Source organism: Rhinopithecus roxellana, chromosome 19, assembly GCF_007565055.1.
Source record: "Rhinopithecus roxellana isolate Shanxi Qingling chromosome 19, ASM756505v1, whole genome shotgun sequence".
Classification (NCBI taxonomy): domain Eukaryota; kingdom Metazoa; phylum Chordata; class Mammalia; order Primates; family Cercopithecidae; genus Rhinopithecus; species Rhinopithecus roxellana.
This window is the reverse complement of record NC_044567.1, coordinates 21024292-21042756: the sequence shown is the minus strand read 5'-3', so window position 1 is coordinate 21042756 and position 18465 is coordinate 21024292. Positions and strand designations below refer to the sequence as shown.

The following is an 18465-nucleotide window of genomic DNA, read 5'->3' as shown; positions in this document are numbered from 1 at the left end:
GGCATGGTGGCAGGTGCCTGTAATCCCAGCTACTTGGGAGGCTGAGGCAGGAGAATCGCTTGAACCCAGGAGGTGGAGGTTGCAGTGAGCCGAGATCGCGCCATTGCACTCCAGCCTGGGCAACAAGAGCGAAACTCCGTCTCAAAATAATAGTAATAATAATAATAATAATTAGCTGGGCATGGTGGCGTGTGCCTGTAATTCCAGCTACTCGGGAGGGTGAGGCAGGAGAATCGCTTCAATCAGGGAGTCGGAGATTGCTGTGAGCCAAGATGGCACCAGTGCACTCCAGCCTGGCGACAGTTTGAGACTCTGTCTCAAAAAAAAGGAGACAATTTTCCTAGAGGCAAATGATAAATTTAATGAAAAGATATCTCCAGTTCAAACACTGCAATCAAGATATTGCTATGGTAATAAAAAGATCTTTCTTTGCAATTACACAACAACAAAATGTCTTTCAAAAAACTAAAATGACTAATATAATCAGGTAAAAGGCATTACAGGCAATAAGGGATTGCCTTAGCTGAGGCATTTTTAAGCATTTTTAAAATTTCAGGAAATCTTAGTTTTATTAAAAATGATAACGCCTGTAACATCTTGCCTTTTGGAGCAACTCCCAGAAAAGACTAAATGAAAGACTAGAAAAGCAAATGAAAGACTTAAAAAGAAATACTTTATACTTAAAATGAAGAGTAAATGCACAAGATTCACTAAAACCAAGCCTCAAAATTGAGTTTTAAATTTACTTTTGCTTATTTGTTGGCTACTGTAGTGTGAAAAAGTAATTTCGTACTGACGGTACTGACGGTACATAAGGAATGTGAGACAGAACACCGTGCCCCTAAACTTAGCATTTATAAACAATATAAATACAGGGCAGTATGTTCTGGCATAGCGAATATTTGTAAACCATTTTCTAAGAAAAATGTGTTACATCAGTTCATTGAATGTAGCTTAAAGTAAGAAAATTTTCATTTCCTATGTTAATAGTTCTACATTTCTAAGCAGTCCAGTTATAGGTATTACTGTATAATGGTCTTAAAAATACTAAAGATTATGTAAGACCTACAACGTAAGTGATAGAAGTCTTGTCTGAAAAAATGATGTGGAATAACCCACATTTTAGTCTGTAATCACTGAAGCTAGTATAGATGGATTTTCAATTTGATAGCTGAATTCTGAAAATTGCAAGAGAAAAAGGAAAAAGAAAATGGAGAATGAATGCAATAAAATGAACAGAAAATCACTACTGTAATTCCAGTTCTGCTGCGGAACTCCTAGGCTGCGCTAGGCTGAACTGCATTTGCACACAGATAATATGCCAAATTGTGTGTTTTAATGCATATATCTGTTTGCAGCCAGGAATGTCCTATTACAAAGGCCAAAGGAATAAACGTATACGATCTGTTTTCCATCACGGATCTCAGATCAAAACGTGTATTTCTTGCTTATGCTGGCAAGTAACCCTATTAGTCTCTTCCATAACCTCTATTCAAATCTCTTTTGAATGGATGTGGTACATGAAAACAAGGTATTTTTTGGAACAAAGAATGTCGGCTGCTACTACAGGACACAGACAGCCAAGCTCATTCCCAAGGACATTTACTAAAGCTGTTAAGTATATGCCCAGGTGATGAAGAGTTACTGGCTTTTGAAGGAGTTGAGAGAAAGAAGAAAGGAGATACACGTGCAAATTCCACTATTCTCATTTTATATAGCAATAAAAATGTTCATTGGACTAAGAAAGAAATGTATTTTAATTTACAGCACTGATTTAATCTAAACTTCATTTACCAAAGCAAACCATAAAATACTTGTACATTTCAGTTTCTCTCTACTCTGGGCTCTAATCTCCTTTAGGCCCTATTCTATCTTTGATCTACCTATGAGATCAGTTGTATTCATAGTCTCTGTTAACTAAAACACCTGGTCTGTGTCCTGTAAGTCTCAAACACTGAAGAAAAGAGGAATGAAAGTGATCACAGTGTAAGTGGACAGGCTGGAAAATGCTGCTGTTTAATTGCCTTCCAGTGTTTTCTAATCTGTATGAAAACTTCCTGTTCTTCATTTGTACTGATTCACGCAACTCTGTGATTTAAATTATATCCACACTATGTATAAGCACCTTTGGGTTTCTGTGTTAGTGTTTTGAGTTCAAAAATGAAAACTGGAAATCCTGTGGATATTTTAAGTCAGAGGAAGTCAGAAGGCCAAGGAATGGCATTGTCAGGATACACAGTAGGACCGCCCCTGGTCATCAATAAAAATCTCATCAAAAAGACACCAAATGAACACAGAAGACAGGAAGTGCAACTGAGGCCTTTTGGTTCTTTGGTGCATTATTTTAGGATTTAGCACAGGTTTTTTGATATTGCCAGTGTTCCCTTCATGTTCATTTGCTACTTTTTTTTTTTGAGACGGAGTCTGGCTCTGTCACCCAGGCTGCAGTGGGAGTGGCACAATCTTGGCTCACTGCAACCTCTGCCGCACAGGTTCAAGCAATTCCGGTGCCTCGGCCTCCCGAGTAGCTGGGACTACAGGCGCCCGCCACCTAACCCGGCTAATTTTTGTATTTTTAGTAGAGACAGGGTTACACCATGTTGGCCAGGCTGGTCTCAAACTCCTGACCTCAGGTGATCCCCCCACCTTGGCCTCCCAAAGTGCTGGGATTACAGGCGTGAGCCACTGCGCCAGGCCATCATTTGCTACTTCTAAAAATCAGCAGGGATTTTGATGTGAACAACAGAGTGACTACAGAACAACAGATACATGGGTATACCTTCTCAGGTACTGATACATGAAGTGAAGCACTAATGGCATCAGGGTAAACCAAACAGTATTTTGTTTGTTTGTTTAAACCTATAGCATAGAGTTCTTCAAGTCTTTTTTACAAAAGAAGTTTAAGTCATTACATTACTTTAAAACTACCTCCCTAAAAAGTAATGTTGCTTTGGAAATATTCATTACTCAATTTGTGAATGTACGTTTTACGCACAGTTACATTCAGTCATTTTCTGCAGCCTGCTCAGATAAATGCAAAAAAGAGTTAAAATAAAGCAGTCCTACATGAACCAATCAATCTAGCATTACAGAATTCCATTGACAAATTCCTCAGCCAAAGCCATCAAGAGATTGGTCTTATAAATAGCATGGAAAAATCCAAAATAAAGGGCAGCTAGCATGATCACTAAATGGAAGCTACAGTAAGATCTCTTTCTTTCAAATGTGTTAGCAGCACATATCATAAATAAAATACAATGCATTTATACAAGGTTTTTGAAACGAAGTATTATTCAACTTTTTAAAGCAGTATGTCCTGGAAAATGCTGTATTTTGAATGGCAGGCCTGGCTTTTCTCAGAGTTAATCTAAACCTCTAAATACAACTTTTTTTCTTTCTTAAATGGCATATTTAAGACACTACAAGTGATATCTTAGGAATCCTATTCAAAATCCTCATCTTCTTCTAGGCTGGGTGCAGTAGCTCACACCTGTAATTCCACTACTTTGGGAGGTCGAGGCAAGTGGATCACCTGAGGTCAGGAGTTTGAGACCAGCCTGGCCAACATGGTGAAACCCCATCTCTACTAAAAATATAAACATTAGCTGGGAGTGGCGGCAGGCACCTGTAATCCCAGTTACTTGGGAGGCTGAGGCAGGGGAGTCACTTAAACCTGGGAGGCAGAGGTTGTAGTGAGCTGAGATCCAAGATCGCGCCATTGCACTCCAGACTGGGCGAGAGGGAAACTCTGTCTTAAAAAACAAAACAAAACAAAACAAAACAAAACAAAAAAACAGGCGCAGTGGCTCACGCCTGTAATCCTAGCACTTTGGGAGGCCAAGGCAGGTGGATTACTTGAGTCAGGAGTTCGAGACCAGCCTGACCAACATGAAGAAACCCCCGTCTCTACTAAAAATACAAAATTAGCTGGGTATGTTGGGCATGTGCCTGTAATCCCAGCTACTCAGGAGGCTGAGGCAGGAGAATCACTTGAACCTGGAAGGCAGAGGTTGCAGTGAGCGGAGATTGTGCCATTGCACTCCAGCCTGGGCAACAAGAATGAAACTCCATCTCAAAAAAAAAAAAAGGTCTTCATCTTCAGTGATTTAATTTCCTTCCTTCCTCAAATTCTAAAAAAGAACAAAGAATTAAAGCTTCAAAACATAAGAATACAAAATATAAACCATGGAAATATCCCCTTTTCCCACGGATTTTATTGGTTTTGGGTTTCTAACCTGAAACACAGTAATATTCTCAAGGTTTTTTACTGTTACCATACTCTAAAATGGAGAAAATATTTTCCATGTTTGACCTACGCTTGTTGCTACATTTCATTGGTCCTTCTAGAAATTGTTTTCTTAAAAATAAGAACGGTTCAACCCTTACTTTGTTAGACGCACCCCCCAAACTTGTTTTAAGAATTTGCTTTATGTACTATGAGAAAAGAAAAAAAAAGGCTGAGGGTTGCTTCATCATACAGAATACAAAACTGCAGATCTAACATGCTCTGCAATTAGAGGATGGAGTACCCAATTTTTCTTTCTTTGAGACAGAGTCTTGCTCTGTCACCCAGGCTGGAGTGCAGTGATGTGATCACAGCTCACTATAGCCTCAACCTCCCAGGATCAACTGATCCTCACACCTCCTGAGTAGCTGGGACTACAGGGGCACACCAGCATGTCCGACTAATTTTTGTATTTTTTGGTAAAGATGGGGTTTCACCATGTTGCCCAGGCTGGTCATGAACTACCAGCCTCAAGCAGTTCACCCACCTTGGCCTCCCAAAGTGCTGGGATTATAGGCGTGAGCCACCACGCCCGGCTGAGTATCCAATTTCAAACTCAAATCAAATTCCACCCTGATGACTTCCGCTTTTTTTTTTTTTTTTTTTTGAGACGGAGTCTAGCTCTGTCGCTCTGTCGCCCAGGCTGGAGTGCAGTGGCCAGATCTCGGCTCACTGCAAGCTCCGCCTCCCGGGTTTACGCCATTCTCCTGCCTCAGCCTCCCGAGTAGCTGGGACTACAGGCGCCTGCCATCTCGCCCGGCTAGTTTTTTGTATTTTTTAGTAGAGACGGGGTTTCACCGTGTAGACCAGGATGGTCTCGATCTCCTGACCTCGTGATCCACCCGTCTCGGCCTCCCAAAGTGCTGGGATTACAGGCTTGAGCCACCGCGCCCGGCCCGACTTCCGCTATTAATACACAACACCTTCTATTATGCAGATTGTCAGTTTAAATACAGTTTACATTTACTGTGCTCAGAAGTCCATTTCAATATTATTTTATTTTAAGTTTATAACTATCTAGTTATCTATAACTATGTAGTAGCTTGAACTATGTAGTTAGTTACAGAAAACTAGGTAGTTATAGTTAACTCTTTCCACAACACTCAACTCTTAGGTCTTTTTCCTCACCTCCCCCTTCTCTTCTCTTCAATGTCATGCCTAGTAAAGACAGATTCTCTACAAAAAAATATGATCAGTTTCTTCAAGAGAAGAAACTGCAACAAATGTTCTTTCTCCCTATCATGTAGTGTAAAGTTTACTCTTATTTAAGTCTGAAGTTATATTTCAATGCAATGCCATGTTAAAAACTTACATTAATGGAATTATAAGAAACAAAGGCTAAAATGTACCAATACTTTCTTAGAAGACAGGTGTTTGACGAAACAAAACTAAAGGGGAAAACCCTCTAGTCTCAGGATACTATTGCTTTAAACTTGGTACCAGCCAGGTATTTCTTTGGTCTAACCCTGAAAAAGTACAAATTACACACATCCCCACACTTTCAAAATATGCCAAAGAATTATTTATTAACACAAGACTTACAGATCACAAAAGAGAGTGATACAGAAGAGCTGGAAAAGAAGTCATCAGAATAAGCATGCAGATCAGTGTTTGCAGAGGAATATACTAAAGCAAATTCGAAGGCACATTCACACAGAAAATGTCTAAATTGAAAAAAAGACATCAGAAAAGCAGCCAAAAAAAGGGCACTAATTAAAATACAAAGATTTTCAATGTCAAAGAAGAGCTACTTTACAGGTAGGTAGGTAGGTAGCTACAGAAGTCTTGCTAACCCTTTGAAAATGTCACAGATGAGGGTCAGCTCTTGCTGCCAATAAAACCATATGATTTTAATGACTGCACGTCAAGATGCTTCAGTGCCACAGATTAAATTTAGTCGGGGGAAAAAGCAGCCTAGTTGAAATTATATGCAGCAAGGCTCAAAGGGTTAACTGTAATATATGCAGAGAAATCAGGCAATGTTATCAGTATTATCTACCTTCCATACAAAGAATTATAGCAAGAGTAAAAGAGACAGTATCCCCTTCAGAGTTAAGTTAGGGCTTCTAAACAGGATTAAGGTCCACAGACAGCAATCTACCAGGTTTTATTCTCTCTTCATCAGCTCACTTCTTATTTCTCCAACAAGAAGTACCTTTAACCCTCAAACTAAGAGAGCAAGAGATACTGTGGTGAACATGAGGATAAAATAAAACCACATTACTTTGAATAAGTCCTTGCCATTTACCCTCTACAATACGTTTATGCAGCAGTTTTGCACAACAGCAATATAGCACATTGGTCAGACATCAACCCCTTTTAACAACCGCTCTAAAGGGATACTGCTCCTTTCTGACAGGAGGTTTACAGATCAATGGGAGGAAACAATCTGTTTTAAGAATATCCTCCAACTGAAGAGAGTTAGCTTGAACATTACAGGCTCCAAGCTGGGGATGTTCCAAACATACATAAAAGAACATGAGCACAGAAGATTATTTTAACAGGTCAGTAAGAACAAGCTTGGTCAAAAAACCAACCTCCAAATAAAATGGGGGGAAAAAGACACCCCAAACCTGGATTAGACTCATTTCATAAAGACATCTAGCTTGGCACTGTGAAAGAATATAGATTCACTTTCAGAAAAATAGTTTCTAGTTAGTAGCTTCAGAGTCCAAAAGGCTAGTATACATGTTATGAGATTTTTAAATAAAAATCCAGTATTGTTCAGAAAACAGAGCACTTTGCAACCAACTGCTGTGGTTCAAGCAGCTCATACAAAAAAACAAAACAAAACAAAACAAAACAAAACAAAAACCCAAATCACTCTATCAAACAAACAGCGGCAAAAAAAAATAAGAAAATTTCTAAGGAAAAGTACAAAAAAAAGAAAAACAAGAAAGTAGACAGTCAAGGGCACAGGAGCTCTTCAGACCACCCACTGCATTTGAAAAATACCTTAGCAAGTAGCAACATGAAATATGCAATGTCTCTGCTAACTTGCTCCTGATTCAGCACCCTGTTTAGGAATACCTACATTTCCAGAACCAAAGGATGGATGCAATTTTGTTTTCCGGCTTGCAAATTTGACATATGCAAAAGCTACAGGACTTGACAATTTCTGCCTGAATCTGTAAACTTGGAAGTGTCTCATGTGTCCCTCCCTAGTTAGACAAAACCAAACCCTTCATATGCATAATACATTTTCTAGAATAATACAGTGATACTGAGATATTTCTCATTATTAAAAGGCCACAAAATAGGTTTATCTTTCTATATACATATCAAAAAACAAAACAAAACAAAAACCAGGACACTTGGGAATCTAGTTTTTATGACAGAAGTTGAACTAGAGAGTAAATTGCTACATGTAAATCCACACAGAATTTAGAGGGTTCCCTAATAAGATGTTTTCAAACATTTTATCAGAAAGTTAGCAGTTACCCTATTCTAATATCTACAGATTTGTTACAACTTAATATTTCTTTTTTTTTTTTTTTTTTTTTTTTTTTTTTTTTTTTTTTGAGACGGAGTCTTGCTCTGTCACCCAGGCTGGAGTGCAGTGGCCGGATCTCAGCTCACTGCAAGCTCCGCCTCCCGGGTTTACGCCATTCTCCTGCCTCAGCCTCCGGAGTAGCTGGGACTACAGGCGCCCGCCACCTCGCCCGGCTAGTTTTTTTGTATTTTTAGTAGAGACGGGGTTTCACCGTGTTAGCCAGGATGGTCTCGATCTCCTGACCTCGTGATCCGCCCGTCTCGGCCTCCCAAAGTGCTGGGATTACAGGCTTGAGCCACCGCGCCCGGCCTACAACTTAATATTTCTAGTAACAGAGTTAACACTGAAAACAGCTCCTGGATTCCACTGACAACACACGCCCTCCTCTTTGCCAGACCCTGACATAAAGAACATTCATATATAAACTCTTTCTCTCTTCTTCTCTTAAAGGGATGTGGCAAACTGCACTACAAGTGGTTAGAAATTTTTACTTTCTTGGCCTAACGAGAGTTAGTTTCTGTAAATCCAACAGAATACTATACTGGCAGTTGCTGTGTATACCCAAGAGAAGAAAAAAGGAGAGGGAAACAATGATTTTACTCACAGAAATGGAGAAACACTGCTGGCACTGCAAAAGTCCTTACCAAATTTCTGGCAATGTGGGGTTCACTTAGCAGTGAGTTTTTATGTGCCTCTAACACCAAGCTGGTGCTAGATTTCAAAAACAAAAATATTTTAGCTACCCAATCTAAGTTCTACAGTCGCCACAGAATCCATATATCCAAGTATCCATAGAATCAAATTTAATACTGCTTTAAGGAGACTGGCAACAAAGAGGTTGATTATTAGAGATTCATAAAGATAAAGGGCCAGAGCCTTACTCATGTAAATCAACACCCGCAGAATCATCTTTGAAATCTACAACACCATTACCAGAGCAATCTCACCAATTCCTCACCTGCAGCAGGAGGATGCTGGCCACTAACTGTTGGTAAATCCAAAGAGCTATCAGACATGACATGCTTAAGATCTCCTCCCACATCAGCCAATTTCATGTCAAACTGAACAGAGAGTGCATCTTCAGAGTCCTCCTTGCCGACACTGCTGCCACCAATGGAAGGGAGATCCAAGGACTTCACTGATGCAGAGTCTTCTTTGGTGTGTCTGAAAGCCACTGCTTTCTCTCCCAGGGATTTGTCCGAGTTTATGGAAGAAAATTTACTAGAGTGGAAGTCAGCAAAATCATCATCACTTTTTCCTGAAGGAGTGTTATCTTTTAGGTCTTCAACACCTAGTCCAGACCCTTCCAGAGAAAGTTGTCTGAAGACATCATACTTGGTAGACACAGCAGTTAGGTTTTGTCCACCCTTCACTGTGCTGCCCATGTTGCTGGTTAGAGGAACAGGACTGGCTTCCTCTTTAAGGGCATCATATTTGTCATCTGCCTTTTGCTCAGATGAAATAGAGCTATTACTGAAAGCCATAAAATCTGCAAAGTCATCCTGGTCCCCAACAGGTGGTAGACCAGAATATTCCCCAAAAAGGTTGAATTCTCCAAACTCATCAGCCAAACTAGAAGTTTTCGTTGATGCCAATGCTGTCGGAGCAGTAGCAGAACCTGTTGGCTGTGGTGTGGAAACTGATTTTGATGTGCTAAACGCAGCTGAAAAAGACAATGGTTTCTCGCTGCTGCAATTAACTGAGGAAAACATATCTAGGTCTGCTAAGTTCAGAGGATTTTTCACTTGTGTTTGTTGTTTCTGTTGTATAGTTCCTGAGGGGAAGGATGGTGGAAAAGTTTTGTCTTTTGTCGGTGGCTCTAGTGGTGATACACTATCGGCTGTTTTAAAATCAGTGAAACCATCATCAGTTCCTGCAGATCTGAATTCTGCAAAGCTTTCTCCTGAAAGAAAAAATACCACCCAAAAATAGGAATGCTGAACTGAAAACCACATAATGCACAGCATATTAAATTGCAAGCATAATTTTACAGACTTTTCTCCACTGACTTGACATTACTTAATAATGTTTATAGTTTAAACCCTGTCGAACTACACATTTGTTTCCACACTGAAGTCCAGTGATACTGAAATAAACAGAAATCAAACTGAAAGTACCTGCCAGTACCATTTTCATTTGCTCATGCTTTTAGTGTGGGATCTCCCCTAGCTCTAGATCCTACAGCTGGCTAAAAGCACTCCTCTCAAGACTTTTTGTTCCCACAGCTAGCCAGCCAAGCAGATAATACAATAAGAAATAGGGTTAGAGGTTCTTGAAGAGAAGCATATTAAAATAGTGGCCCTTTAAAGATAAAACATGTTACCTGGTTAGAAAAAAATCAGAGGTACCAATGAAGCATTATGAAAAATCCTAGGGCGGGCGCGGTGGCTCAAGCCTGTAATCCCAGCACTTTGGGAGGCCGAGACGGGCGGATCACGAGGTCAGGAGATCGAGACCATCCTGGCTAACGTGGTGAAACCCCATCTCTACTAAAAAATACAAAAAAACTAGCCGGGCGAGGTGGCGGGCGCCTGTAGTCCCAGCTACTCGGGAGGCTGAGGCAGGAGAATGGTGTAAACCCGGGAGGCGGAGCTTGCAGTGAGCTGAGATCTGGCCACTGCACTCCAGCCTGGGCAACAGAGCGAGACTCCGTCTCTAAAAAAAAAAGAAGAAGAAGAAAAAAAAAAAGAAGAAAAATCCTACATCTAATATTCAGGATGGACACACTTGGTTCAGCCAGGCACTTTAAGAATAACCTTAGATACTATGTGGTCTTGCTCAAGTAAATGAAGGCATTAATTTGAAGGGAGCTTTGATGACAATGTTTGAAAAGGTATCTATTTATTTGCGAAGCATTCTAGGTGGGGCACACTGTAAAGCAGCTCCTCCCCATACTCTCTAATAAGCTGAATCTCACAGAAAAAAAGTCTCTAAGCACTTGAGCTTTTCTACAAATTAGCTGTCTCACTGCATCAATGAGCACTTATTTTTATTTATTAAAATTCAAAAGGATTTGAATAAATACCAACTCTATTATAACAAAGTTTTGGAAGTTATGATTTAGACTTTAGTTTATATTATGCTACTCTGAGGATGGAGTAACTGACGAATTTTTTTTTTTTTTTTTTTTTGAGATGGAGTTGGTTCTTGTTGCCCAGGCTGGAGTGCAATGGCATGATCTCGGCTCACTGCAACCTCTGCCTCCCAGGTTCAAGCAATTCTCTTGCCTCAGCCTCCTGAGTATCTGGGATTACAGGCATGCACCACCACGCCCGGCTAATTTTGTATTTTTATTAGAGATGGGGTTTCTCCATGTTGAGGTTGGTCTCGAACTCCTGACCTCAGGTGATCCGCCCGCCTCAGCCTCCCAAAGTGCTGGGACTACAGGCATGAGCCACTGTACCCAGCCTTTTTTTTTTTGAAACAGTCTCGCTCTGTCGCCCAGGCTGGAGTGCAGTGGCACAATTTCGGCTCACTGCAAGCTCCACCTCCCAGGTTCACACCATTCTCCTGCCTCAGTCTCCCGAGTAGCTGGGACTACAGGCACCCACCACCACGCCCAGCTAATTTTTTTTTTTTTTTTTTTTTTTTTTTTTTAGTAGAGATGGGGTTTCACCGTGTTAGCCAGGATGGTCTCAATCTCCTGACCTCGTGATCTGCCTGCCTCGGCCTCCCAAAGTGCAGGGATTACAGGTGTGAGCCACTGCGCCTGGACTATTTTTCATTTTTTAATAAAATTTCTTTTGCCCATGACACAGTTCTCAGGAGATCCTGAGAAACATGTGTCCTAGAACTGTTTATTTTGATATTCTGGTTAAATAATGTGGGTACTTATGTACTTCTCATAAATAATTAAACAGACTCAGTTAAGACACTGATAAAAATTTAGGCCTGTGATTCTTTTTTTTTTCTTTTTTGAGACAGAGTTTTGTTCTTGTCGTCCAGGCAATGGTGCAATCTCGGCTCACTGCAACCTCCACCTCCTGGGTTCAAGCGATTCTCCTGCCTCAGCCTCCCAAGTAGCTGGGATTACAGGCGCCTGCCACCACGCCTGGCTAATTTTAGTAAAGACGGGGTTTCACCACATTGGCTAGGCTAGTCTCAAACTCCTGACCTCAGGTGATCCCCCTGCCTCGGCCTCCCAAAGTACTGGGATTACAGGCGTGAGCTACAGCACCCGGCCCAAGGCCTGTGATTCTTAAAAGGTTTCTATATTCTTTATTATCATAGTAACGTTATCACTCAGGTACAGCATCAGGATGCAGATGATCTCAGTTTTCTAATAGCACCTGAAGGTCTACCATAAAATCCACTAGGCTATACCAGGTAATAAAAACTAGTAATAAACCAAATGTAAATATAGTTATGCCAAGGCCAGGCACAGTGGCTCACACCTGTAATCCCAGCACTTTGGAAGGCCCAAGGGGGCGTTATCACTTGAAGCCAGGAGGAGTTCAAGATGAGCCTGGCCAACATGGAGAAACCCCATCTCTACTAAAAATACAGAAAAATTAGCTGGCATGGAGGCACATGCCTGTAATCCCAGCTACTTGGGAGGCTAAGGCACAAGAATTGTTTGAACCTGGGAGGTGGAGGTTGCAGTGAGCCAAGATCTTACCACTGCACTCCAGCCTGGGGGATAGAGAGAGAGGCTGTCTCAAAAATAAAATTTAAAAAAATATATATAACTATACCAACCAACATCATTTATTATTAAAAAAAAAAAAAAAGACTGCCATTTCTAGAAGTTAAAATTAAGTAAATTAAAATAACCAAAATCCAATGCTTAAATTGGTATATAAAATAATGCAGGCTTAAAACACACTGTGCTTGGGCTGGGCATGGTGGCTCACGCCTGTAATCCCTGCACTTTGGGAGGCCAAGGTGGGTGGGTCACCTGAGGTCTGGAGTTTGAGACCAGCTTGGCCAACATGGTAAAACCCCATCTCTACTAAAAATACAAAAAATTAGCTGGGTGTGGTAGCAGGTGCCTGTAATCCCAGCTACTTGGGAGGCTGAGGGAGGAGAATTGCTTGAACCCAGGGGGGCAGATTGCAGTGAGCCGAGATTGCACCACTGCACTCCAGCTGGGGCAACAAGAGCGAAACTCTGTCTCAAAAATAAATAAATAAATAAAAATAAATAAATTAAAAAAATAAAATATACTATGCTTGTAACAAGATATATACTTGGATACAGAAGATGAAAAAAAAGCACCAAAAACAATATAAGCTGATTTTTCCTCCCAACCTGAGAGAGTTAACCAATTCATCACCATAATTCATCAACACCAAGGAATTCATCTAATAAGAGAGGAACAGCATTCAGATTTCCTGTAATTTATATTTGCAAGACATACCACTAATAAAACTCAAGTCAATTTCACAAACTGATAGAAGATGTTAAACTTTTTTTTTTTTTTTTTTTTTTTTTGAGGTGGAGTCTCGCTCTGTCGCCCGGACTGGAGTGCAGTGGCCGGATCTCAGCTCACTGCAAGCTCCGCCTCCCGGGTTTACGCCATTCTCCTGCCTCAGCCTCCCAAGTAGCTGGGACTACAGGCGCCCGCCACCTCGCCCGGCTAGTTTTTTTGTATTTTTAATAGAGACGGGGTTTCACCGTGTTAGCCAGGATGGTCTCGATCTCCCGACCTCGTGATCCGCCCGTCTCGGCCTCCCAAAGTGCTGGGATTACAGGCTTGAGCCACTGCGCCCGGCCAGAAGATGTAAAACTTTTAAAAATCACCTTAGAATTTTAAATTAGTAGTATCACTGATTATATTTGTATTATTTCTGTAAATGTAGAGGTAATAAGCAGCCATTTTTATCACAGCCTAAATTTTTAATGCATTGCTTTGAAATATCTGTGAAATTGACAAATATTGCTCTGTTTGTGTGTTTTAATCACCACAGCAAACTACACTTACTGATGAATTGTAAACTTTCCCATTGGAAATGTAAGCTGGGTCAAAGGGGTAAAAGGAAATAAAAATGGGTGGGTTTACAAAGGGAATTTGTTGGCAAATAAATTAGTCACAGTCAATGGAAGCTTGTCTATCAGAAGGCATATTAAGCATATTATTTCATGGTTAGCTTTTTGGTTAATGTCTACATACTCATAAGTTTCCCTCTCCTGTCACTTTTTAGGCTCTAAAAAATCTCAAAAGAATCCACTTTTTTGCTAAAACTTCAATAAAAATGTGTCATTTATTTACAAAGAACATTTTCCTCATTCACTTTAATTTATGGCTTAAACTGTGGAGATGGAAAAAAGGAAGTATTACTAAATTCTGTCATTCAGTAACCTAAACAACCCACAGCTCTGAACACAATACTGTAAGATTCTTCATAAATTCTAAGATACTAATGTACTTTAACAAAGTCAAGTCAATGTATTTTTTGTTTTGTTTTGTTTTGTTTTGTTTTTGTATTTTTTTGAGACGGAGTCTTGCTCTGTCGCTCAGGCTGGAGTGCAGTGGCCAGATCTCAGCTCACTGCAAGCTCCGCCTCCCAGGTTCACGCCATTCTCCTGCCTCAGCCTCCCGAGTAGCTGGGACTACAGGCGCCCACCACCTCGCTCGGCTAGTTTTTTTTGTATTTTTTAGTAGAGATGGGGTTTCACCGTGTTAGCCAGGATGGTCTCGATCTCCTGACCTCGTGATCCACCCGTCTCGGCCTCCCAAAGTGCTGGGATTACAGGCTTGAGCCACCGCGCCCGGCCGTATTTTTTAATGAGTATAAAAAAGATATCATAACATTTAGGAAAATAAAATCTATTCTCCTAAAATGAACAAAGTTGGTAACTCTACTTGGAAGACCTTAGAATTAAGATAGGAATGAAAGCAAGCAAATGAAAATAACAACAATCTGGAACTTTTTTAAAAAAGTACTTAAATTTGGTTGGCCATGGTGGCTCACACTTGTAATCCCAGCATTTTGGGAGGCTGAGCTGGAAAGATTGCTTGAGGCCAGGAGTTCAAGACTAGCCTGGGCAACAGAGCAAGACCCCATTGTGATGGTGCACATCTACAGTTCTAGCTACTTGGGAGGGAGGCTGAGGCTGCTTGAGTCCAGGAGCTGGAAGCTGCTGTGAGCTATGACTGCACCACTGCACTCCAGGCTGGATGACAGAACAAAACACTGTCTCAAAAAAACAAAGTGTTGAAAAGCAGGACTAAGGTACTGCTTACATATTGGTGGCACCACTGTCTTTTCCTACTGTCTGTTACAGGAATACATATTATGGTCATTAATACCACATTACACAAAGAACCCTTATGTTAAACCATGTGCTCTTTACTCCAAACTTGTCTTGGCCCAAGTGTTGATGAAAACATTGCTAGGTGCAAATAAAAACCTCACAAGTCAAAAGTTCCCCTCAGGTTTATCTCTGTTACTCCCACAGAGTTACTCTGTTTATCTCTGTTACTCCCACTCTGTTACTCCCACTGCGTATCTGATACTGAGGAAGAAATGGCTATTACATTCTAAAAGCTTGGATGAAACACAAGGAAACATTTCTAGAACCTAACAGTTATAAGAGGCTGAATATTTTTATAAGAGGTGGGCTTCCCTTTTTTAGAGATGATTAAGCAATAGTTTCTACCATACCTACCCCCCATCTCTCCCCTACCTAGCAGAAGGGTGGAAATAAAAGATTGCTGAAGGATGTCCCAAGTCCGAGCATTCAATATGTAAAGATAGAATGTGGTATTGTTCCCAGAAGGAAATTCTCATTAGAGTATACACATTTCATAGCATGCATAGTTAAGCTTTCGAAAACATACTTTGACCTATGGGTTATCTAAACCCTACACATCACGTTTATAGTAGGATTTAACCACAAATATAACTTTCAGTTTTTACATATATGACTCTCGAATGATTTTATATTCCCTTGTACTCTAAGTCTTACTATTAGAGATGGTAACCACATGTGCACATAAACCCCTCTCTCTTCATCTTTCTCATTAAATTACAGCCAATCTGGAAAATCTTGTAGAGTGGTGATTCAGTTTAACGCAAGCCAAGCATAGTAACTGATCACCCATTCTTACTGGATGAGTGTGCAGATGACTGAATATTGATGTTGGCATCCTTGAACATACTAAGTGAGCATTGTTTGGTTACTGCTTCTGCTTGAAATGATCCTGTGTTTTGGTTGTGGCCCAAGTCTTGAAGTGCTGCTTGCCATTCCCTTTCTTTCACAGAGCCCTCACTGTTCAAACACGAGGGATTTGGTAAAATATGAGTGTGGTTGAGTCCTGCTTACCCCCACTTGGTCATCTTTGTAGGAATCCAATGTTTCATTTGTTTGTTTTAAAATTATTTTTAGCTGATGTTCATGAAGAAAAGTGAGTACCTATAACCACGCTACTACTGAAAGAAAATCCTAGCTAAGAAGGTGCATTTCTGTATGAGAGCTGTGTCATACCAACCTTTGGGCTCTCTACTGGAAAAGTAGAATCAAATCTTATATAATGTCTTTTTAATTGTACGCTCTAGTATTATAGATGTAAGACAGTACTATATTATACCTCTGTGAATGTAAAGTACCTTGTACCTGCTTTATAATATGTAGCAGTGACTATGCCTTAATCAAGTTGTTTTTAATAATGTTATTCTAGAATGTGTTATTTCTAGATCATGAGTGAATAGCTAAAAAATAACAAATAATAATAGTACCAGGTACCGCAACAGTAACAGAAAAAAAAATCTTGAAAAGAAAAAGACTGGCCAAGTGTGGTGGCTCACGCCTGCAATCCTAGCACTGTGGGAAGCCGAGGTGGGCAGATCACCTGAGGTCAGGAGTTTGAGACCAGCCTGGCCAACATGGTGAAACCCTGTCTCTACTAAAAATATGAAAATTAGCCAGGCATGGGGGCAGGTACCTGTAATCCCAGCTACTCAAGAGGCTGAGACAGAAGAATCGCTTGAACCCGAGAGGTATTGGCTGCAGTGAGCCGAGATCACGCCATTGCAACTCCAGCTTGGCTGACAAGAATAAAACTCTGTTTCAAAAAAAAAAAAAGACTAGTTGCTGCCTTTACAGTCCACAGATTGCTGTACTGCTAATACTTCAAGCCTCGTTGAGCAGTGTAATAAATCAGAGTAACCACAGCTCTCATTTCACAAGGGAATTTAACTTGTCATGCAAGCTTCCCATGAAAGGGAATGTCCTATCTTCAAAGGAAACAACACTGATTTGGAATTTGCCCCAAATTTTGTTTTATTTTATTTTTACTGATTGATTGAGATGGAGTCTTGCTTGCTGCCCAGGCTAGGGTACGGTGGCACGATTAGGGCTCATTGTAGCCTCCACCTCCCAGGCTCAAGCAATCCTCCCACCTCAGCCTCTCAAGTAGCTGGGACCACAGGTGTGCATCACCACACCTGGCTAAATTTTTTTTTTTTTTTTTTGGTAGAGACAAGGTCTCACTATGTTGCCCAGGTTGGTCTCAAACTCCTGGGCTCAAGTCATCCTCCCATTGTGGACTCTCAAAGTGCTGGAATTACAGGCATGAGCCACTGTGCCTGGCATGTCCTAAATTTTAGAAAATAAGTAATTCTCAAGCACATTTAACTCCTTGTAATTTCCAGAACTATAAGAAGTAACCTTATTTCCCTTCTATTAGATAATCCCCCATTCAGTACTTTTTTTTTTTTTTTTATGATCTTGGCTCACTGCAACCTCTGTCTCCGAGTTCAAGTGATTCTTGTGCCTCAGCCTCCTGAGTAGCTAGGACTACAGGCACGTGTCACCATGCCAGGCTAACTTTTTTGTATTTTTAGTAGAGATGGCGGTTTCACCATGTTGGCGAGGCTGTTCTCGAACTCCTGACCTCACGTGATCTGCCCAGAGCAGTCTCCCAAAGTGCTGGGATTACAGGTGTGAGCAACTGTGTCTGATCCTATCATGATATTTTTTAAAAACAGTAGCTTTTTTTTTTTTTTTTTTCCTGAAATGGAGTCTTGCTCTGTCACCCAGGCTGGAGTGCAGTGGCACACTCTCAGCTCACTGCAATCTCCACCTCCTGGGTTCAAGCGATTCTCCTGCCTCAGCCTCCTGAGTACCTGGGACTATAGGTGTGTGCCACCACACCTGGCTAATTTTCGTATTTTTAGTAGAGACGGGGTTTTGCCATGTTGGCCAGGGTGATCTCAAACTCCTGACCTCAGGTGATCCGCCTTCCTTGGCCTTCCAAACTGCTGGGATTACAGGCATGAGCCACCACCCCTGGCCTAAACACAGTTGCTATTATTAAGGTTTTCTGAAGTAGAATACTTAAGAGTATCTATTATAAACATCACTACTATACCATATTGTTTTATCTATTCAGTTTTTTCTCCTAAACACACAAACACACACACACACACACACACACTAAAATAAAGGAATGCCATGGAAAGAACCATCAAAAATCCCTTTTTTATTAAAAATAGAAATAATTTATCCTTTTAAGGACTCAAAAACTTACCTAAAGGTTTATTCTCTGCTGTCTGTTCGAGTTCTCTGAAAGCACTATATTTATCACCAGGATCTATGACAGAAAGGACAGAAGCTCAATTAAGGTTAGGAATCCTGAAATTGCAGCTCCAGGAAGTCAGGCAGATTGGTTTAACCAAACACTCTTTTTTTTTTTTTTTGAGACAGAGTCTCGCTCCGTCGCCCAGGCTAGAGTAGTGCAGTG

General features: G+C 40.7%; 1 protein-coding gene across 12 annotated transcripts in view; it reads right to left on the bottom strand.

The window, feature by feature from the left end:
- The window catches only part of SYNRG (synergin gamma), a 97273-nt gene that overhangs the window by 30265 nt on the left and 48543 nt on the right, over positions 1 to 18465 (bottom strand). For all 12 annotated transcript variants that reach the window (XM_010376861.2, XM_010376859.2, XM_030922622.1 and 9 more), the window contains 2 exons: positions 18253 to 18315; positions 8737 to 9681 (listed from right to left, as the gene is read on the bottom strand). In XM_010376861.2, coding sequence (XP_010375163.1) covers positions 8737 to 9681; positions 18253 to 18315 — 1008 coding nt within the window. The remainder of the gene's footprint in view (positions 1 to 8736; positions 9682 to 18252; positions 18316 to 18465) is intronic.